The sequence below is a fragment of the Natator depressus genome, chromosome 10, assembly GCF_965152275.1.
Source record: "Natator depressus isolate rNatDep1 chromosome 10, rNatDep2.hap1, whole genome shotgun sequence".
Lineage (NCBI taxonomy): Eukaryota > Metazoa > Chordata > Testudines > Cheloniidae > Natator > Natator depressus.
Window position 1 is genome coordinate 44,945,974 of NC_134243.1, and position 23,003 is coordinate 44,968,976.

A 23,003-nucleotide genomic window follows, 5' to 3' on the forward strand; every position below is an offset into this window, starting at 1 on the left:
AGTATTCTTGCCAGCAAGTTAAAGAAGTATGGGCTGGATGAATGGACTATAAGGTGGATAGAAAGCTGGCTAGATCATTGGGCTCAAAGGGTAGCGATCAATGGCTCAATGTCTAGTTGGCAGCTGGTATCAAGCGGAGTGCCCCAGGGGTTGGTCCTGGGGCTGGTTTTGTTTAACATCTTTATCAATGATCTGGATGATGGGATTAATTGCACCTTCAGCAAGTTCGCAGATGACACTAAGCTGGGGGGAGAGGTAGATATGCTGGAGGGTAGGGATCGGATACAGAGGGCCCTAGACAAATTAGAGGATTGGGCCAAAAGAAATCTGATGAGGTTCAACAAGGACAAGCGCAGAGTCCTGCGCTTAGGACAGAAGAATCCCATGCACTGCTACAGACTAGGGACCAAGTGGCTAGGCAGCAGTTCTGCAGGAAAGGACCTAGGGGTTACAGTGGACAAGAAGCTGGATATGAGTCAACAGTGTGCCCTTGTTGCCAAGAAGGCTAACGGCATTTTGGGCTGTATAAGTAGGAGCATTGCCAGCAGATCGAGGGATGTGATCGTTCCCCTCTATTCGGCATTGGTGAGGCCTCATCTGGAGTACTGTGTCCAGTTTTGGGCCCCACACTACAAGAAGGATGTGGAAAAATTGGAAAGCGTCCAGTGGAGGGCAACAAAAATGATTAGGGGATTATTCAGACCCCTGAGCTACTTATTTATACCTAAGTAATTTGTAGTGTAGACACAGCCAGAGACAGTTTAAGTACATAAAGCTAGAACAGCCAGAATCAGTGAGCCATGGAAAAGTAAATATTCTGCACTGCAATTGTTGTACGATGTATGGTGATTAGAGCTCGGCAAATAACCCACGACAAATAAGTTATTCAATTAATTGCCCTGTTATTTTTGCCTAGGATTTGTTTTACAGTAAGATTCCAATTTTCTTAAATTCATTAATTACTTTTAAAATGGTCACCAAATAATTAGAGCCAGCTGGAAAACAAGAATTCTGCTTTGTGAAAAATTCTGAGGTTCTGACATTTTGTTCAGCTCTTCATCAGACGAAAAAACGAAACCTTCTGAAATTGTTATCAGCAGTTGTAGAAAGTATTTGACGTTCAAAGTATGAACTGTTTTGATTTGGTGCTTAGGTGATGTGATAAGTTTCCATTTCCTGACTGATTATGGGAAACTCTCAAACTTAGTTGGGCATAGAGGCAGCGCTGTATTTGAAATAGGCTTTCTGCTCTGTTTATACGATGCGTAATGTTGATAAACGTTCCTCCGGAGTTGACTCATTTGCTAGAATGGGTGTGGACTGTGGAAAGTGAAGACAAATGTGACTGACTTCCCTAGAAGTAGAGGAGGAGTAATTAGTGTTTCTGCTGTATTTGCCCAGCCTCCATTAGAATTTATGTCTTATTACTTTGACGCATTCCTGTTGCTTATGCAGTTATTGAACAAATAGTTCTGGAGGTAAACAAATGTACTGCTGTCTTAGCCCTGGTCTACCCTACAGAGTTAGGTCAACGCACGGCAGCTTACATCCATCTACCGCTGTCAGTGTCTACATTAAAATGCAGCTCCCACAGATTTAACTCCCCCACTACACCAATGTAATAACTCCACCTCCGCGAGAGGCATAGCGTTTAGGTCGATGTCGTTAGGTCGACGCAGTGTCAGTGTAGCCACTGCATTCCTTACCTCACCTGTTGCTGCCTTTCAGAGGCTGTCCCACAATGCCCCACACTGACAGTTCAATCAGTGCTGGCCCTCCTGGGGAGGATGCGCACCGCCGACACAAGGAGCGTAGGGTGGACAAGCAAAATCAGTTTAATTACTGCAGTGGCTGCAAGTTGAGGTAACTTAGGTTGACTTAATTTTGCAGTGTAGCCTTGCCCATATAATCTAGCATTTGATTTGTATATTGCAGCTACTGCCTATTAACCTGTCCATGACAGGTAATTTTAGAATTACAAAAATCCACATTTTAGTTTGTAAATCTATAAAATGAGCAGAGATTAACTGAATCAAAAGCAAGTGCTGACTTCATGTGACCAGCAAAACACAGAGAACAGGGAATGCTAACTATCTCCCTCCGGTATACACATACATACAGACCTGAAACAGTTCCCTACAAGTCCCCATTCTCTATTACCTGGAGAACAATGAGGTATTTACATGCTGCAGGCTATGCACTGACATACAAGGGTAAAATGCATGTATGTACACACATAATAGCTACACACACAGTGCTGCAGTGTAATAGCTTTCTAACCCAAGTAACACTTGGGCAGTTCTTTAGTGATCCCAGACAGCACAGCCCAAATCCCAGCCCTAGGCCTGGACTGTAAGTCAAAGTAAAGGCATGTCCCCATGACCCACTGACTCGCATTCTTCACATTTGAAATGGCAGCCTCATCAGGGTAAAGCAGCATGACCCGCAGCCAGCAGAAAGAAGGGGAACTTTTGCCCAGCTTGAGATGAGTCCTCTTTAGCTGGGTTAAAGAGCCTGCCATGGCTTTGGGCTGGGCAGGTCAGGATATGGCTGGGCTTTGGGCGGCTGAGTCTCCAGCGTAGTGCTGGCGGAGTATAATGAGGCCCAGCACATCACTAGTCCATGGAGCGGGGAGGGTGGGCATGTTTAACTGGTTTGAAAAATCATTTCACAAATAGGTCCTAGAATGGGATTTAACTCTAACTCTGGTGGAACTCCCGGCATCTGCTGCCACACACATCAGTTTCAGCACTGCCCCACAGACACAGTGAGTTGGCTTCACACCTGCCCCACTCCTTGCGTTGCCATTTACCCCGGCAAAGGGGCTGTCTGCAGGACCATGTGCACACTTGTAAATGTGCAGCACAGTGGAAAAGCAGGCCATCAATCCAAGTCTTGACCAGCTTCTCTGCTCCAGCCTCTTGCCTTCTCAGGACCGCCCCCTTGAACCGTGGGGAGCCAGTGCAGGCTGGGGTGTGCTGCGTTACTAGGACCTCATGCGTCTCGCAGGCGAGCTTCTGTGTTATCCCCACTGGGTCATTGCAGGATGGGCAGCCTCACGCCTAGATCCACTGAGTTGTAGTGATCAGCCTGGAATGCACAAATGCTGTGGCTGGGGCTGAATTTGCTAGGAGGTTGTGAACAGCCCTGATCTGATGGCATGGTGACTTTGGGGTGGACAAAACTGTGGGGTGTCTGGAACAAACATGGGTGCCCTTCAGGGCAGGTTTGAATACATTTGCCCTGACATGTGTTTTCTCCTAGCCCACTCCAAAGGCCTATTCCAGCCAGGCAATGGAATAATTTTGAATGTGGTTCTCACTGCTTCAAAGCTAGCCAGCGGACAGGCACACGCCGATTTGCTCCTGCTTTGGAAGGGCAGCAGCGTGAGCTCCTGGGCTGTGTTGCAGAGGGTGAAGGCTCTGCATCATCTCCCAACGATCAGCTCCTCAGTATTTCCAGGGGCCACCTGGCATGAGTGCTGCAACTGACACGTCCCGCTGTGACAGGTGCTTCCTTATTTACATTTCTCCCCAGTTTCACCAGCAAAAACCAGTTACGAAAGGGGAAGGGGCTTTAAGAAGGAAGAGAGGGGAGTTCACGTCTTGAATGATTGTGTAAGTTGGGGCAAAATCTCAGCCCTTTTTTTTTTTTTTTCCAGTTGAGATTGTCCCCAGGCAGCGATTACTTCCTCTTCAGGTCTGTAAGTTAATACCGAGTTATGACTTGATCTTTGTCTCCTGAGTCAGTGCTGTGGCAAAGAGCCAGCTGTCAAGGTGGCTAGTGATTAAATGGATCGTTGCCTTTTTCAGGTAAAAGTGGAACAATGTAAAAAGTACGTGCTCACGTGCACGTGTGTTCACATGGGTCAGGAGCCAGCTCCACGGGCCCGTCACTCCAGCAGAGAAGCAGGCGGACAGTCATCAAAAATGGGCCGGTCTCGCTTTCTGTCGGGCCTGGAAGGAGGGCGGGAGGTTATCAAACTAGATGTCACCCAATAGTTCCTGTGCAAGGCAATCTGGGGGGACCAGTCAAAGAACCAAGTGCTGCAAGGCCTGGACCATGGAATTTGTAATAAAATGTCTCCGGATTTAGCCCTTTCCCCTTAGAAAGGCATATCCTAGCTACCGCCCTGCTGGTCCATCTCGCTGCTATTGCAGACCCAGCATGAGGCAAGCCTGAGCTGCTCAGTTCAGCCAGGTAATGGCTTGCCCAGCTCAGGAATAGCTTGAGCCCAAGTACAGATCTGTGGCCATTTCGGCACCTCAGAGGGGTCACGATGCTGTGGGCCATGGCTAGTGATAACTGCACAGTACCGACAGGGCTAGCAGGCAGGTCCTTCTTCCCCAAGGCCAGAGGCACCCACCACTTGAGGCACAGGAGAATCTCTTGCACCTCTAGCAGTAGAGGGCCTATGAGACACAGTTGAAAAGAGGGTAGGGTCTGATTAGACGCTAGCTGGCGCAGTACAGTGCACCTCCTTGGCACCCTATATTTATATACATTTAGGCTGAGATTTGTCAAAGCTGCCTAATGGATTTGGAGCCCCAAGTCCCATTACATTTCCAGGGGTGCAGGCACCCAGTTCCCTCATGGGCAGCTTCTCTGCCCCCTCAGGGACAGCTTCTCTGCCCCAGGCCCAGGGTCCCGCCCACTCACGCGGAGAGGAACACAGATGTAGTTAGACAAGTACCGGAGGGGCCCCTGCCTGCTTCCCTGGCTAAGAGAAGCCTTGGTGCTACAGGACAGGATGGGCCACCCCCCCCTTGTAATGTCTGCTGCCTTTTTCTGCAGCCATATTAGGAGAGCAGAAGCCATGAGCCAAGAAGCAGAAAGACACATCCTCACTTTCCTTCTAAATTACATCAAAACAATGTAATATCGGGCTGGTCAGAAGTCCCCACTCCAATAGTACCCACCATCACCAGAGAAAGAAACAGATCTTAAGACTTTTAAAGAAAACTTTGAGGGCATTCTGCCTGGCAAGGAACCACTCCTCAACAGTTGTGGGTGTGAAATTGCTACTTCTTTATTGTTTTGCCTTTGTGGTCCCCACTTCACTCTTGTTTATCTGTAGGGTCTCTCTCTGGTTCTTCAATTGTTTGTTTGTTACATAACTAACTTTGCAAGGTGTCAGTCGACTAAGGTGGTGGGGGATGATTGGTTAAAGAATTGTTTCCTAATGGGCTAGGATGGGTACAGCTAAGCAGGACTCAAGTTTCACTATATAACCTGGGGTCCAAAGGGAAGTGCTTTGGCAGCAACTCCAGGACACAGCCAGACCTCACACTCTGCTGCTAACAATATCGTGCAAAAGCTGGAGTCCCTGGATGATGTGATCCTGACTGGCCACCAGGAAAAGTTCGTCTGCCTTATTGGCAGTGGTGAACATTGTATGCTTGGTGTGTGCATTCTGTTTTGGTGATGATTAATAAATAGAGGTTAAGGCTATTACTGTGTAAGGCAGGGTTTGCAAACTGGGGGTCGGGACCCCTCAGGGGGTCGTGAGGTAATTACATGGGGTGTCACGAGCTGTCAGCCTCCACCCCAAACCCTGCTTTGCTTCCAGCATTTATAATGGTGTTAAATATATTTTTAAGTGTTTTTCATTTATAAGGGGGGGTCGCACTCAGAGGCTTGCTATGTGAAAGAGGTCACCAGTACAAAAGTTTAAGAACCACTGGTGCAAGGCTCTTTCACTGGTAAAAAGCCCTGAGTGTAGGGTTATGCCCTGAGCCCATGGAAGGGTAAGAGTGGGTGCCTGAGTTAACAGGGTTACGCCTTGAGCCCTAGGAACAGGGTAAAGGTGGGTGCCTAGAGTGTGAGGTTATGCCCTGCATAGGTGCTGACTCTGTGGGTGCACCAATGCTCAGCACCCACTGGTGGACCCACCGATCAGCTCTCCCCCCGCCCCGCCAGCACCTCCCGCCCGCCGATGGGCCCTGCAAATCTGCTCTTCCCCCACCCCGCCAGCGCCTCCTGCTGGCCAAGGATCAGCTGCTCAGTGGCGGGCAGGAGGTGCTGTGTGTGCGGGGGAGAGGAGCGGGGACAGGAAGAGGTGGAGTGACGGTGGGGCGTGCTCGGGGGAGGGCGTGGAATGGGTGGGAAGAGGTGGGGTGAGGCTTTGGGGGAAGGGGTGCGGGAGAGGTCTGGGGCAGAGCTGGGGGTCAAGCAGCCCCGGGAAATCAGAAAGTTGGTGCCTCTGGCGCCCTGAGCCCTAGGAGTGGAGTAAGGGTGGGTGGTGCGGGTAACACCCTTACCTCCTTGTCCACCCACTTGGGCTGAGGGGAGGCAGCTGAGGTCCTGGCTTGGGTGACGGTTTCTTACCCATCCCTACGGTGTCTGAGCCCCTTCTACAGCACCCAGTGCCTTGTGTTCCAGGTCACGGTGCAGTGTGGACCCGCTGAGGCTTTGCTTCAGAGCAGGGAGGGCAGCGCACCTGCAGCCTCTCCCCATGGCTTGTGCTCTGGAGCGCGGCCTCAGGGTGGCCCTGGGCTATCAGGCATGTCTGCTGGCTCCTGCACGCTGCAGCTTACGCGGCTTTGCTGACATGGATGACTGCTCTTAAGGGCCACACAACGGGGCGCTGCCCTGTGGCGAGAGGGCGCCTGTGTCTCTCACTCTCGCCCTGTCACAGACTGGGCCTCGCGCAGGGCTCAATGGTTTATGACTCGCCAGGTTCCCGTTACTACTGTGACTCGTCAGCATCAGCGCTGATGTTAGCACCGGCAGGGCACTGCAAAGGGGCACGTACCCTGCTCAGCGGCCTCCAGCACTCCCTGCTCCTGAGCGTGACGGGCTCAGCATCTTAGGCAGCCCGTTGAGGAGATCTAAGAAGCCATGTCCCCTGCATTCAGGCAGCTGTTTGGGCAACCCACCACCTCCCAAGACACCCCGCTCCGTGACGCTGGGCCTTCGGGGTGACAAGACTGGTTCCCCAAAGTGCCTTGTGTCCTTCGGACCTGGGTGAGCAAATTAGTCACTGAACCCTGTGGCTGCCGGGGGGTGGGGGGGTGGGAGGCATGCAGGCTGCCAACAAGCCCAGCTGTGCTGCGCCTCAACAATAACCACAGGCCGGTTACACGGCAAACACGCCCCGGACTGTGTCATGCGCCCACTCTGGAGGAGCAGCAGCAAGCGTGGGGCTAACGGCCTACATGGGGCTCAGCCAAGCCCTGTGCCAGGGGCTGGGAGAGGCTGCAGCAGACAAGGGCATAGAGTCAGTGCTAAGGGGGCTGCAGGGAGTTTCCTTTTTGTAGCCTTTGTTTTTATTTAACGTTAATTGTAGAGCTGTGATATTACACCATTGAGGGTTCGGCTCTGGCAGCTCCAGCCTCATGTTCCACCGCGTTCGTTCGGCCTGGTTTAGAGCTAGAGCTCATGGGAACACATGAAACCACAGGCGAGTAACACAGGCAATCACAAGAACAAGGGCCACTCTCTTTTATTAAACTTACCAACAACGTTATGAAAGTCACAGCATAGACAATCCCTAGATCTAGCCATTCACCAGTTACAACTACAGCTAGCCTTACAGCCTCCTAGACAGCGTTAGGGGCTGATGGATCTCTTATGGATTGATCATCAGGGAAGGGCTGAGCCCTGCTGGCGTTCTCCGACAGCAAGTGCCATTTTCCCGCTCTGGGCACCCCCTTTTTATAATGTGATTCTGCCTATACTGATGTTCTGGGCATGTCCATGAATGTATCACCCCCCCCCCCTTTTCCTTATTGGGCTGATGTTGTCCTAGAAACTTAAGGCACCCTGGTTTCTGTAGGCTGTGTAGGTTCTCTTTTTTCTCACTAGCATTGCAGCACCACCTGTATCCTGTGGTTAAGACACATGTTGGAGCCGGATATGCCTCTACAGCATTTCTGTGATTTAAAATGAATCTTCCAGCTGATTTTTCACATATTACCATGTGGTATCTCTTGCCCCATCATTTTAGGGCATTGGTTAGTCTTCACTCATTTACTTATGTCAGCATTTCTTATCTCCAAGGCCTAAAATAGCTAAGCTAAAATCTTACAGGCATCAGCCTCCGGGGCTTGCGGTTCAGCCTTTCTTACTTACATGATTCCCTCTAAAATACCGATCAGTCTTATGTGTCTATAATCCTACAGCTTAATGCTAACTTACAATGATTATACATCACAGGACATGTGTGTATCAGGAGTGTTGTAAGCACAACATGAGAAGTAATTCTTCCGCTCTACTCCGCGCTGATACGGCCTCCGCTGGAGTGTCGTGTCCGGTTCTGGGCGCCACATTTCAGGAAAGATGGGGACAAATTGGAGAAAGTCCAGAGAAGAGCAACAAAAATGATTAAACGTCTAAAAGACATGATCTATGAGGGAAGACTGAAAAAATATGTTTGTTTAGTCTGGAAAAGAGAAGTCTGAGAGGGGACATAACAGTTTTCAAGTACGTAAAAGGTTGTTACAGGGAGGAGAGAGAAAAATTGTTCTCTTTAACCTCTGAGGATAGGACAAGAAGCAATGGGCTTAAATTGCAGCAAGGGAGGTTTAGGTTGGACATTAGGAAAAACTTCTTAACTGCCAGGGTGGTTAAGCACTGGAATAAATTGCCATCATTGGAGATTTTGAAGAGCAGGTTAGATAAACACCTCTCAGGGATGGTCTCAATAATACTTAGTCCTGCCATGAGTGCTGGGGACTGGACTAGACGACCTCTCAAGGTCCCTTCCAGTCCTATGATCAGATGATTCTATGTTAATCGTAAATGAATAATAAACTAAAACCACTGACTACATTTTGTTAGTCCCGGGCCTGCCAGGGCCAGGCTCATTTCAGTTTGAGTTGTTGGAGCCTTGTGACAGGTGCTAATATACACTGGCCCCGGGACATGTGCCCCCGTCACAGCCCCAGTCAAGCCCACTTCTTGGCTACTCACCAAACTCTGGGGCCTGGGTGTTTTAAGCCTGAGTCCCAAGCTTAGGGCCTCTGATCACACTCTTGGGGTGCAGCTCTTCTATCACCCTCTCCTGAAAGTTGCAACCCCATGGCCAAGTCCCTGCTGGCACCAGCACTCAGCTTCCCTCCCTGATAGTTCGAACACCCCCACTCCCAGCGCTCCACCTGACAGCCTGGGCCAGCTGGGCTATTGCTTCGAGGAGCAGGTACGAACACTTCAAACACACACACTGACTTTGCACAAGAATCTGACTCACCATTGCTCTGTCTTTAATCGCACAAGACTCCCAGAGTGACACAGTGTGAATAAACCCTACACCCATGATCCTGCTTCTGGTTCCGCCCCCCACTCCAGAACATTCTTTGGGGGTTGTCTGGGGCCAGCCAGGGTCCTCCTCCTGCAGTGCATGGCTATGATTCTGAACCATGGAGCCTCCCCCCACCCCAATTCACCCCCTCTGATCTTGGTGGTCCGTCCCCCTTCCCTTCAACTGCCACAACGCCTGTGCATCTCACTCAATCGTCCCCTGTAAGTCCTTTTATAGCCTTTCAGAACCTGGTGGCTCCCAGGGCAGCCTCTGAGAATGATCCTAGACCTTAACCAGGTAACTTCATTGCCGGGCAGCCATTCCTCAACACACCCAAGGTCCTGCTTGGAGGCCAGTTGTCTGGGACATTTGTATTTGAATAGAGGACCAGCCCGATTTAATGCCCCCTCTATTGTAAACCCTGCATCACTGCCCCTTGGAATTTAAGTCCGGCCTGGCAGTACCAGGACAACAGAGGGGAAGACCCCATCCCATCCAAAGTGACATCTGCAGTCCGACACACATACATACAGAGGCCCACCCCCCAGGCCAATGCCTTCGTACATTGTACAGATTCCCGCATTATCCTAACCCCTCTGCCGCCCCCCACAGAGGAGCCGAGTCTGCTACGGCCCTGCCCACAGACCTTGACCCCTTAGCTCACATCGTAGAAACTTGGGCTTTTAGCTCTGAAGGTTCCCTGGCTACATCCCTGCTGTCAGCCGAGAGGTGGCCATTACAACACCCTCCTGCAGATACCACCCGTGCTCATTACAGAACATGATCTTCACTCATTCTTGCTAGCTTCACGTCGTCGAGTTCAGTGCGGTCACGCTGGAGCTGTGTCATCGGCTGCTTCCTGTGCATTGACCAAGCCAGAGGGAACAAACGCAGCTTCTTGATAAGCACATAAGAACGGCCATACTGGGTCAGACCAAAGGTCCATCTAGCCCAGTATCCTGTCTACCGACAGTGGCCAATGCCAGGTGCCCCAGAGGGAATGAACAGAACAGGTAATCATCAAGTGATTCATCCTCTGTCGCTCATTCCCAGCTTCTGGCAAACAGAGGCTAGGGACACCATCCCTGCCCATCTTGGCTAATAGCCATTGATGGACCTATCCTCCATGAACTTATCTAGATCTTTTTTTAACCCTGTTATAGTCTTGGCCTTCACAACATCCTCTGGCAAAGAGTTCCACAGGTTGACTGTGCGTTGTGTGAAGACATGCTTCCTTTTGTTTTAAACCTGCTACCTATTAATTTCATTGGGTGACCCCGATAAGAAGAGATTGCTACATATCAAATAACGAACCCCAATAATTACCAAAGACAAGAGAATGATTCCGCAGTTAACCAGTTTTATTTTGGAAGTGCCTTAAAATCAGTCATTTGAATTTACACATTCACAGCTCGTCGAGATTAATGATTTCACTTCCCAGCTTTGGTTCTGAGGCATGGAGCGTAACATTCACAATTCAAGAAAAGGGTATTTTAATGCTTGGACAGTTTGCAGTAATCGTTATTGTCATTCTTTCAAAGGCATGAATAGTCAGCTAGCAAATTACGCTGGGCTGTTGGGTGATATGCCAACAAAAATAAGAGCTACGGGCTTAGCCATTAAATACAGAAAGGGAACAGACAAAATGAGTCAGACTTTCAGAGCAGCAGCAGCAAATGCAATGAATTAATAGTTTCTTTCGGAAGCAGCCAGCAAGCCCTGGTTTAATGCATGCACTTACTCCAATACAATTCACGCCAAACGAGGGAGCCACACTTCTCTGTGTCCTAGCGGGAGCAGGCGAGAGCTGGGCAAATGGTGGAAATGTGTTTGAATGGGAAAGCAAATGGCGATTCATCCCTCGTAGGAGCAGGAAACAGGCTGCCTTGTGGGGATGGTTACGGTCATTAGCAGAGGGGGGAACGTTCCCCCCCTGTAGGGGTGCAGCACATGCTCTAGGCACCACTTACGTCCCACGCCAGCCCAGTGGAATGAACCCCTTTTCACTCTATTCCAATGGCTCAGGCCCACCCAGAAGCCCTTTCAGGGGGGCCCAGCAACCAGCTCCGTCCTGGATTTACTTGCAAGCATCCCAGTGCTCTTTGTACTGGTGTTTGCCAGGCTGAAAAGCCTCCCAAGGCCCTTAGCTGAGGATTCCCTTCAGCTGGAGTTGTGCAGACACCCTCCCTGCCCAAAGCACCCTGGTGTGGCTCTGCTGGTTTCCCCAAGGTGATCCTCTTTCCACCCTCCCTAGCACAGCACACTGCTGCAGGCCACCGTCCTTGGACATGGACATGCTGGTTGCTGAGTTCCTCTGAGAGCTGGGCTGGGGCAGGCAAGGGCCACATGACACCCCCAAAAAGGGGGGTGCAGGGCCCCAAGTGAACAAATTGCCCCAGGTCCTCCCAGGCGTTCTGCTTCCTCCCCTTCTGGCTCCCCCGCCCGGCCCGCATCGCTGCTTGGAGTCACAGAGATGCAATTTCTCCGTGTTAGATTGTTGTTTGAGTGCAGGCTAGAACTCTGGCCCTAGTGAAGTTAATGGCAGCTTTGCCATTAAAATCAGTGGGGCAGGATTGCGCCTGAGGGCTCTTTTATCTGAAGACTTTAAGTTCCATAAGATTTGCAATTCGGTTGCTTAATGTCAGTGTCTCGCTGTGAGATTCCCGCCACTGCTCTGGAGCACAGCGGAGTGGCGGAGGTGTGTCTCTCTCTCTCACTCACTCACATACACCCCCCTGCTCTGGGGAGCTGGCCACAGGGAAGTAGGGCAGAGATCCAGGAGGACTGCATTCCAGTGATGCTACCCTGGAACAGAAGCCCCTTGTTTCAGGGCCTCTGTGACACAGCACGAAGCTGCCGGATGCCAGTACAGAGACTGACGCAGTCCCAATCAATCAGTTAATCGGTTCCTAAGGTCAGACGCACACAAAAGACATGCGTGACAGGACCTGGTGGGTCCCAAAGGGATGGGACAGCAGTGCTGCCTGGCTGGCTATGCTGCCATTGGGGTTTCCATAAATCACAGGCAAAGCTGCTCCCCGCTGGGCAGTGATCTCCAGGAACCTGCTGCCAGTGCCATGCAGATCCCCAGCATCCTTGCGATTCGCTCCTGGGACAGCACGGCTCCAGGAGGGCATCTCCGTGAGGCTGTGCGGGGGACGTGCCATGGACACCCAGCAGCTCCCGTCTGAAAAGCGGCAGGGAACTTTTCCCAGGACTCTGGAAGCACCGAGTTCACATAGCAGCTGGCCCCATGATAGCCCAGGGAACCGCACTCAAGCTTGGGCAGGGCTGTGTTTCCGTGGGTGGGGGACGGGTTAGAAGTTCTCATAGTGATGCACAAAGTAGGTCTGGTCCAGTTTGTTGATCTGCTGACAGGCTTGCTCCACGTTCTTGGTCATCCCCGGGGGGCCGCAGCTGAACACGCCAATCTTCCACACCTGGGGAAGCAGGGGCATCAAGTAACAGAGTCTCTGAGAGCAAGGGGCTCCCACAGCCAGCCCTCTGCACTGGCCTGGCTCGTCACACCAGCAGTCTCCATTCTGCCAGAGGCTCAGAGCAGTTCACCCTGCTGCCCTCAGGTGCCAGCTCTGGTTTCCTCCCACCAGCAGGAGGGGTGGGTGGCTCTGCCCCCACTGTGCACGGGATGCTGGGGCCATGTATCTCACACCTCCCCTTCTCTCGGCAGCATCCTCTCTGGTTTGTTGCTCTAGCCCCTGGGAGAGTCCAGGAACTGAACCCGTGTGCACACATGCTAAGGGAAGACTCTGCCCTCAGGCTACACCACCGTCAGCCCAATGTACTTGTACCAGTTTGGCCTGCACCTTGCATGAACGCCCCCCAAAGACACCTCCCTTTAGGAACAGCCTTGACCTTTCTGGCGGGATGGGGGAAACAAAAGCTGCATTTGTTTCTCTGTTCACAATGAGCCTCTTTCCCAGAGCGTCTCAAACACCCCAGCTGGAGTTTCAGCCGCTGGCAGCGCCAACACCTCGCTGCAGCCATGGCCTCTCCCATCAGCAGTGCACTGGGCAGTACCAGGTCCCATCCCCCTCAGAGCAGGACTGTCCCCGTTTTTGCTACTGTTTTTGTCTAGTTTTCACAATCCCCAAGCAATGGGGCTCCCCCAGCCTGGCACATCCCTCTGCCTTGCCTGCCTGTCAGCCACAAGACATGTCAGTTAATTTCATCCCACTGCTTCTAGTCAGGCCTCTGACATCCCACCCCACGTTCGCAGGCTGTGGCCTGTCTCCCTTTGCAGAGCACGGCAGAGCTGGCTCTTCTCAGCCTCCCTCACCCATCAATCCCTCCCCGGTCATTTTCGTGGCTCTGCTCTGAGTGTGGCTGAGTTTGTCGGTACGTTCCCAGTGATGGGGTGTGCACGGTCTCCGGGGGCGTCTGGGGCTCTCTGCCCCAGGGCAAGAGGACATTGTGCGTACAGCCCTCCACCGTGTTGGTCTTTCACTGCCATGGCACAGTGCAAACTCACGTCCCCCCAGAAGCCCCAGACGCTTTGGGGATTACGGGTGTGACTCGCTGGCAGGGTGCCAGGCTGCGACGCCCCTGTTCCAAAGGCTTTTGGCTCTTGCTTTGCAGGAGCAGGGCTAAGAGATTTTTGTAACCCTTTGGTGCCCGGACTGGGGTCTGCCTGACAGGACATGGTCAGGAGGGAACATGAGCCAGTGGCAGGATCAGCCCGGGCCAGCTGGCATGAGGCTGTCATTTTCCCTGTCGGTGGGTCTGGCAGACGCCTCTCCCCTCCCTTGGCAAGGCTTCAGGATAATCTGCGGCCCAGCCCCACCCTTTGACTATTTGGGAACGTTTCCTCCAGGCCCTTGGGAGCTCCCAATGCTGCACAGAGGGCTCCCCCCGGCACATTGCTCAGCTGCCAGCTCCTATACCCCTTGCTTGGCAGAGATCGGTGGGGGCGAGGGCCGGCTGGCACTGACCTGGGGATGAACCTCCTGCAGGGACTTGAAGAAGGGCACAAAGGGGGGCCGCCCGAAGTGCGTGATGGAGCGCAGCCCCGTGAACAGGCTCCGGTTCAGCACCTTCTGGAAGTGTCGCTCACAGATGTACTGAAAGGAGAAAGGCGCCATGGGTCAGGGAGGGGAGGTGGGAAAGGGCAGGGCCTCTCTGCTCTAACATGGCCCAGGGGGGCCGAACCAGCACGCAGCAGCACTGGGACCAGGGACACGGCACAGGGGACGGGCCCAGCACAAAGCGGCACTGGGACCAGGGACACGGCACTGGGACCGGGGACGTGGCATGGGGGGCGAGCCAGTACAGACTGGCACTGGGACCAGGGACACGGCATGGGGGGCTGCCCCACCACAGAGAGGGACTGGGGTCAGGGACACAGCACGGGGTGGGGGAAGGGGGCAGCCCAGAGCAGCACTGGGGCAATGGCTAATCACCTCTCTCAGTTGGGTCCTGTCCCCCTAGCCCAGCCTTGGTGGAGGTGAAATTGGCCCTGCCCTCTCCCGTATTCAGACCTCCCACTTGGCACAGAGCGGCAGCCCTGGCGCAGGGCACTCACCAGCATGGTGGTGCGCAGGTCGAACTTCTCAGCCAGCTGGGTGATGTAGATGTGCACAGACACCAGGTCGTGCCGGTCGTTCTCCTCCACCTCGCGGATGATGTCAGCCAGCCACTCGAACTGCCGCTGAGTCCGCGTCACCCAGATGAAATAGATCTGAGAGCACAAGAGAGCGGGTCACTGGCAGGGCCCTAGCAACCCCAAGCCAGCCCCCGCTCCGGGGGATTCCCTGCAGCCAGCCCCCACTCCCCAGGTCCCCTCAGCTGGCCCCATCCTGGGGACCCTCCACCGCCAGCCCCACCAGGATCAGCCATGAAAAGTAAAATCTCTGCGCTAAGGGAGGCGATAGGTGGCAGCCCAGAGGGGGCGCACTGAGAGTGCTGGGCAAAACTCATGGTGCTGCGTCAGTGAGCATTTCAGAGCCTCTGAGGGAATGGGTTGGGTCCCAGAGACGTGCGCAGGGCCAGGGGACCAGCTCTGACAACAGCATCGTGCTGCAGCTATCTGAGACGGAGAGCAAGGGGAGGACAGTGCTGAGACCTCAGAGTGACCTGGAGCAGACAGGCTAAGCCCTACTGCTTGGCCTCGCTGCCCGCTCTCTCCCGAGTGCTGCGGGACTGTTGTCAGACGTTCCTTCCACGTCACCAGGGCAGCGAGAGGAGGGGCCCAGGGAGTCCCTCGCACTCTATGGGCTCTCACCTTCTTGCACGGCATCTTGGAGCTGACCGAGGACTTGAAGACCAGGTCTTTGAGAATGGAGGCGAAGGGAGTTACCCCGATGCCTCCTCCCACCAGCACAGAGACTTCAAACTTGTTCCACTCCTGGTGGCCCTCGCCGAACGGCCCGTCCAGATAGAGCTGGGAAGGAGCCGGTAGTGAGCAATGCTGCCCTGCCCGCGCTGCTGTCTCAGGGAGCAGACCCCAGCTAGCACAGCGCAGAGCGCCCCAGGATGGGGGCAGAGGACATTTTACAAGCAGTGCCCAGAGATCTCTGATGCCCGCTTGGGGCAGACAGGAGCCAGGACAGCTACATTTCCTTGGACCATCCCACATGCAGCCAGTGGCAATAGGAACCAATGCACCAGCTGGGGTAGGATGAAGGACTGAGTCAGCCCATCCAGGAGTGGGACTGGTGGCTCGAAAGAATCTAGCTGCGCTAAGCCAGAAGCTTAGATCTCGGAGCCTGAGCTCCCCCCGTGCCACACACAGCTCACTCTGCTGATGCCCGGGTGCTGGCACTCTGTCATGCTCGGAGGACTCCACTCTCCAGAGATGTGGCTTTTTCGCCCATCCCCAGACTCACAGGGGAGGAAACGCCTGGCTGTACCTTGGGATATCTGCCGATTTCAGCCACAATCTCCGGGGAGTACAGCTCCCGCAACCGGGTGGTCCAGGGCCCTGCGGCTCGGATATGCAGGCTCAGCGCGTCCTCGTGGGGTGCAGAGGTCAGGGTGAAGGGGTGGTATTCATTTGTCCCTAGGGACAGGCAGGCAATTCGCACCCACTGCCCGGATTTGTAGTCAAAATCCTGCGGCCGTTGGAACTTGAGATAAGTAACGCCTAAGAGAAGGGCAAAGGTTTCCTTAGCACCCTTCTTAAGATAACAGCTCCTGCTCTGTAAAATCAGCTTCCCCCTTATCTGAGCCATGCCAGGGGTGCTGCACATGGCTCCTTCCTGGGTGGGAGCTGCACATGCACAGAACAGAGGCTCCAACGCTCACCATGCTGACAGGCCCCGGGTGGGAGCAGGACGGCAGGGGAGGGCTGAGATTGGGTGCAGGGAGAGTCCGGCTGGGTGATGGTGAAAAGTGGTGTGGTGCTCCCAGCAGAGAAGAGCTTAGCCCTCAGGGGCAGGGCAGCTGAGCAGGCTGCCTGGAGGGTGACGCCAGAGGAAGGCTCCTGGCAGCCTTGTGAGCCTGTGTCTGCGCCTGTTGCTGGGCATGGTTTGGTCTCCAACAGCAGCAGCATGGGGACGTACAGTCCAGCGCCACTGCCATGGCCGACGGCCATCGACAGACTTCAGCAGGGATGTACCCATGTGCCTGCTGGGTCAAGGCAGCACAGGCCTGCCCCTGCCAGCCGGAGATGGCTAACCAGAGACACTGAGAGCTCCAGATCTCTGCGAAAGCTGGATATACCCCGCAGGCCTGCGGAGGGTCATGCAGACTGCCTGACACGCTAACACCCCCCGGGGAGCCGCCCCCACTGTACCTGAAGGGAGGAGCTCAGCTTTCAGCACACTCATTTCCACCTTCTTCCTGCTCAGGCTGATCAGCTTATCTGCCCCATAGATGAGAGCTGGGATGATGAAATAGATGTGGAAGCGGGGCTGCTGGACCAGGCCGTAGCTGCCATGGACAATGACCTGAGAACACAGCGCCAAACACACCCATGATTGCAGTGCAGGAAACCGCTCAGGTGTTAACGTGCCCCAAATGGAGGAGTGCAATGGCAGAGCTACCCAGTGGGCAGTAAGGCTAGGTCAGGCAGGCTAGGTCAGAGGAGCCCTGAGCAGCTGTTAGCTATGACAATAATAATCCCTACTTCTTTGCATCCCCATTCTACAGATGGGGAAACTGAGGAACTGAGCAGGGAGGTGACTTGCCAAAGCTCACCCAGCAGGCCAGTGATTGAGTGCAGACTAGAACCCAGGTCTCCTAAGCCCCAGGCCCATGCTCTACCCACTAGGACCCACAGCCTGCCACATGTGCACTCTCTCTGTTAGCAAGGTTACAGTACCTGCACATGCTTTCTAACCAGGGCAGCTTGGTGGCTCACGGTGCCATGCTTCAATCTCTGGGTGCTGAGTGGATTTGCACCTGTCTCTTCTGTACTGACGCATATTCTCTATGCTACCAATAACATTCATTCTTCCAAGTCTGCAAAACATTCACCTCCCCTCTGCTTAGCAGCCCCTTCCACCGCCCAGCTCTGCACCTGTGTGAGTGGAGGACAAATAGGAACTCCCACCTATCGAGTCTAGGTTTGCATACTGTGCTCACCCCCATGGGAGGTGAAAGACTGGTTGGGAAGCCCATCCACTCCCTGTACATCCCTCCAGCTCCTTGCTAACAGCTGTGATGAATAATCTGCACCAGGTACAAAACAGACCTCGTGCCCAATAGCCAGAGCGCAAGAGCGAAGCTGGGCCGCAGGACTCCGATCCACGTACCATGATGTAGAGCAGCACATAGAGGTGGTGCGTGATCCAGAACCCCCGGAAGCTGATGCGCCGAAAGTGATGGGAGGCGAACACGTACATCACCGCCAGAATCACCAGCAGCAGCACCCCGGTCATGCCTGCCAGAAAGAGGGTTGAAGAATGAGGGGCAAGGGGTCATCAGAATAGCCTGTGCCAAGCTTGGAACCACCGGGGCGGGGGGTGGGGAAGCTATGCAGACCCCCCCCCCTCACAGAACGCCTGGCATGCACAGATGGTCACCCTTACCTGGGACGGTCTCGAAGAACCACCAGTAGTACTTCTGGGGCATCTGTGACCTAGAGAGGAAAGAGATGACCTAACCCTCTGACATCAGATCACAGACTTCTCTACAGAACAAACCAAATGCCCACTGGCTTTCCACTCCACAAATGGCCTCTGACGTTGCCCTTTGGGGATGGTGGCCATCCACAGACTGCAGTTTCCCCAAGGAGATCACTTCCCAGGCAGGTTGGATGAGATCTCTCAAGCCATCTAGCCCAGCCCTCTGCATTGCACTGTCCTCCATCTGTGGTCTTACCTAGCTGCTCCTCAAACAGTTGTGCTTTGCCCAGGGCAGGGCCTCCAAAACACACTCACCCATCATCCATGAAGACGTTGGAGAAGAGGCAGGACAGGATGCTGAGTGGGCTGACCGAGAAGATATAGACATTCACTACATGGCCCCCAGTGTGGAGAACTGCAGGACACAGAGACAGAGCAAATACATGGTCAAGCACCATCATATAGCTGTGCTTGAGAGACCCAAACACACGGGTGGAGCTAGGCAAACAATGAGTGCTTTGCAATACAGAGGGGACCCCAATTTTTGCCCGGGTATCTCTGTCTATGTCTAGGGGGGCAGGTCAGTCCTAAACGGCATGGCCCACATCTGACTTTGGCTGTGCAGGATGTAGAGCGGCTGGCTTTGGGGGATGCCCCATTCTCTGTCAGTATCAGGGCCAGGGGGATCCCCCCACCATGTAGCCAACTCACTTGAAAAGATCAGGGCCGCCATAGCAAGCCAGCGATGGAAGTCCACGGCGGCGTCGAAGGGGATGTAGCGGTTGAGGAAGGTTTCGCGCAGGAAGGTGATGAGGTTGCGGCACATGGTGAGCAGGATGTAGGAGTACATGAAGGAGATGCTGGCTGCCGCCCCCCGGGAGATGACAATGCCCACGTAGGTGGTGTCGGCAATTCCTGTTGCTGGCGATGCAAATGCATAGTCTGCGGACAAAGCGGGGCACGGGGGTTACACACAGGGCGAGCACAAGAGAGTGCTGGGGAGGAGCCCGCTCCCTTTCTGTGTCTCCTTAATAGAGGGGCAACAAACCAGCTCATTTCTCCAAAGGTAAATGCAGCAGGACATGGTGGAATGCAGGGGTGGGCTAGCGGGAGACTGGTTATGGCTCTCTGATTCCGAGGGCCAGTCTGTGCCAGCTCCATCCTCAGCCCTCCCATGATGTAGAGCAGCCTAGGGGCCTGCTGAACTTACACCCCTGCTGTATGGGATACCAGTGGAACGTCATGCCAGGGGGGGACTGGCATAGTGGAGGAGGGCTCTGCCATGCACAGGTACAGGAACTAGCCTTGCTAGCTTTATGCCAGGGGAAAGAATGCCACACTGGCCGCTTATGGCCAGAGGCGCACCCCTTTGCACTGCGGGCAACAGGGACAAGTCTCATTAGAGTCTGGCTGGGGACCTCCATTCTCCTTGTCGTTCTGATGTCAGTGTGTGTAACTGATTCATGGACTCCCCTCACTGTCCCAGCCGTCACCCCCACATCATAGAATCATAGAATATCAGGGTTGGAAGGGACCTCAGGAGGTCATCTAGTCCAACCCCCTGCTCAAAGCAGGACCAATCCACAATTAAATCATCCCAGCCAGGGCTTTGTCAAGCCTGACCTTAAAAATTTCTAAGGAAGGAGATTCTACCACCTCCCTAGGTAACGCATTCCAGTGTTTCACCACCCTCCTAGTGAAAAAGTTTTTCCTAATATCCAACCTAAACCTCCCCCACTGCAACTTGAGACCATTACTCCTTGTCCTGTCATCTTCTACCACTGAGAATAGTCTAGAACCATCCTCTTTGGAACCACCTCTCAGGTAGTTGAAAGCAGCTATCAAATCCCCCCTCATTCTTCTCTTCTGCAGACTAAACAATCCCAGTTCCCTCAGCCTCTCCTCATAAGTCATGTGTTCCAGACCCCTAATCATTTTTGTTGCCCTTCGCTGGACTCTCTCCAATTTATCCACATCCTTCTTGTAGTGTGGGGCCCAAAACTGGACACAGTACTCCAGATGAGGCCTCACCAATGTCGAATAGAGGGGAACGATCACGTCCCTCGATCTGCTTGCTATGCCCCTCAGGCTGGCCTAGCACACAGGGCCCTGCTCCCGGCGCACCCCCCAGAAGCGCACATTCCTGCTTCTCTCCTCCCTGGATGGGGTGGCGCTCTGAGCTGCCCCGTCAGCAGGGGACGCTCTATGCTAGCTGGCCACTCACAATATGCTCTCTCCGCAAACACGCCGGCAGTGATGGCGGAGAACAGAACCACGCAGGCAATGTGGCGCCGGTAATTCTCAATGAAACGCTTGAACTGCTGGATCTTCTGGTGAACTTTGCTCCGCTGGTATTTTGTCCTTTGGGCCTCGGTGTATAAATGTGGCTGGGGAGGTGTTGCCCTAAAAAGAATAGTCGTCAGCTCACGGTTAAACAAACGCAGCACTCTTCCCACCAGAGTGGAGGGCAAAACTCCAGTGGACTGCGAGCGAGTGGGGGTTAGATCAGTCACATAACCACCGGGACCATGCAGTTCCTTAATGCCACTGAGTGCGCAGGGTCCGTTGGGCAAAGATTCTTTCACTACGTGTCTGAGCAGCAGCTAGCACGTTGGCTGGGCTGGCGTTTCTGCTCACTACTGTGATACAGCCAATGAATGAGAGTAGTAAAATGATGCAAATGTGTGTCAGGTGATGCCACCTGGCAGAGTTATATGGGGATTCATAAAAACTAATAATCAGATAAGCGTAACAACTTAATAAAGGCAGATAAGATACGCTTTAAAGGACAGCCGTAAAAGGACATTAATTACAGTAATGGGAAACCTCACTCCGGGCAGATCAGAAGGCTGGGAACTCCAACGGTAGATCACTAAATTCATAGGAGTTCCAATGTTGCTCCAGGGCATGTTCCTTCCCTGGGTGACGTTTGGTGTCACTACAGCCGTGGGTCTGGGCCTCGCCCCTCTCCCGCTCGTTGGGAGAGAGTTAGGGTGAACAAGCAGAGGGAGACCATACGTCCCATTTTGATTTGAACAGTCCCTTTTTTAAGCTCTGTCTCAGCCGTCCAGACTTCTTTGGCAAAAGTGGGCATTTGTCCAGTTTGCTCTTGGCAGCCCCACGCAGGGGGAGAGACAGGGATTGGGTGAGAGGCAGGCAGGCTCGAGCAAGCAGCAACACCAGCCCCAGCCTCACGAGGGGCGGGGAAGGCAGGCAGGCAGGCTCCAGCAAGCAGCAACACCAGCCGCAGTGTCGCGAGGGGTGGGGAAGGCAGGCAGGCAGAGTCTGGGCAAGCAGTGACACCAGCCCCGCGGGGGAAGGAGGGACAGGGCTTGGGCAAGTGGCTTGGGCCAGCCCCACGTGCTGTCCCGTTTTTCCTTTGGGAAATATGGTTACCCTAAGCAGAGGCCCCCGAGAGCAGGGAGATGATGTGCGGGGGAGTCCCCTACCCAGGGGAGCTCGGGACTGACCTAGCTCAGAACTGCCCCCAACCCCAGGCCCAACTTCGACTGGACCCGCTCAGCCAAAGAGACACGTTCCTCACAAACTGGCTCCTTTTCTGACCAACCTGACTGGAGTTGGACGGACTGCGACTACTCAATGGGCCGGATTCTGACACCCTTACACCCACAGCGCAGCCACTGGCTCCTCGTGCAGGTCCACTGAAATTAGTGAGGCTACCCCAGGTGTTAGGCACTACTCAGCCTGGGGAAGGGCATCAGAAACCGGTGCTTAGTAACTGCGTGTGGCATGCAGGGAAGGGCAGGGGTGCTCATGCCATCCTACCCGAACGCCAAAACTGATAGTTGCTTTCTTCCTCCCTAGAGGGCCCCTGAAGTTTCAACTGGATCCAGATTCCTTCTTCACTTCCTGCCCTAACTGGTGTTTTATTTTATAATCCAAGCCAATCTGATACAAAGTCGCACAGCCATAATACACATAACGCTCCGGGGCCCTTTTTACAGTCACCGTCCATAGAGAACAGCTGCATTAGAAAGGCATCAAACAGGAAACACCTGAGCCAAAGCCTGACCCCTCAGAGGCTGACCCCAGGCAGCCGGCTCAGAGGCTCAGGCTAGCGCCCAAGGATTGAGGGGGGGCATACGCATTTCTTGCCCATCCTCTTCCCCAGCTCTGGCCTCTCGCACTCCACAAGCTGTGCCGTGGTTTCGAGCTGGGGCTTTCTCCCTGGTTGGGATTGTGCTGCCAAAGGAACTATTTATAAACCAGAGATGCCTCTGTGGATAATCTGCGTAGCACGGCTCAGAGCCAGATGTGAGGGAATGAGGCTTTGGAAAGCAGCTGGGCACACTGGGCTCTTGTGCCGGGAGGCCAGAGCATGCCAAGTTCTCCTGCAGTGGGACCCTGGCAGGTTGGGTTATTGCATGCTTATACTGCAGCGTCAGGAGCCAGACCCGCCAGGCCAGGGGGGCCAGAGGGCTCCCCAGAGCAGAAGGCTGCACGTTCCCATGATGCACTGTAAGCCTGGGGGTTCTGTACCAGAAATCTCATGTGAAATCCGGCTCTTGACGAGCTACCATGTGAACTCAGCAGCCAGCCAAGGCTGGAGTCATGGGGAGAGACAGGAGGAGCTGTGTTCTCCCTTACTGGGCTTGCAGCTGGTCTGCTCCCAGACACACGCTGGAGCTTCAGAAGCAGCCACTTGCCTTCCCTCTCTCCCCTCATCCTGCTGGGGCAGCGGCTGAGTCCGAGCGTGCTGGTAGGGAGGAGAGGGGTTG

At 53.9% G+C, this 23,003-nt stretch overlaps 1 protein-coding gene across 2 annotated transcripts in view; it reads right to left on the reverse strand.

Annotated features, from left to right (window-relative positions):
• Positions 1-10,631: 10,631 nt before the first annotated feature.
• Positions 10,632-23,003, reverse strand: part of DUOX2 (dual oxidase 2) — an 80,156-nt gene continuing 67,784 nt past the window's right edge. For both annotated transcript variants that reach the window (XM_074965956.1, XM_074965955.1), the window contains 11 exons: positions 20,489-20,667; positions 18,976-19,206; positions 18,580-18,679; positions 18,229-18,278; positions 17,953-18,080; positions 16,992-17,145; positions 16,108-16,340; positions 15,480-15,638; positions 14,781-14,936; positions 14,191-14,319; positions 10,632-12,681 (listed from right to left, as the gene is read on the reverse strand). In XM_074965956.1, coding sequence (XP_074822057.1) covers positions 12,559-12,681; positions 14,191-14,319; positions 14,781-14,936; positions 15,480-15,638; positions 16,108-16,340; positions 16,992-17,145; positions 17,953-18,080; positions 18,229-18,278; positions 18,580-18,679; positions 18,976-19,206; positions 20,489-20,667 — 1,642 coding nt within the window. In that variant the 3' untranslated portion in view covers positions 10,632-12,558. The remainder of the gene's footprint in view (positions 12,682-14,190; positions 14,320-14,780; positions 14,937-15,479; positions 15,639-16,107; positions 16,341-16,991; positions 17,146-17,952; positions 18,081-18,228; positions 18,279-18,579; positions 18,680-18,975; positions 19,207-20,488; positions 20,668-23,003) is intronic.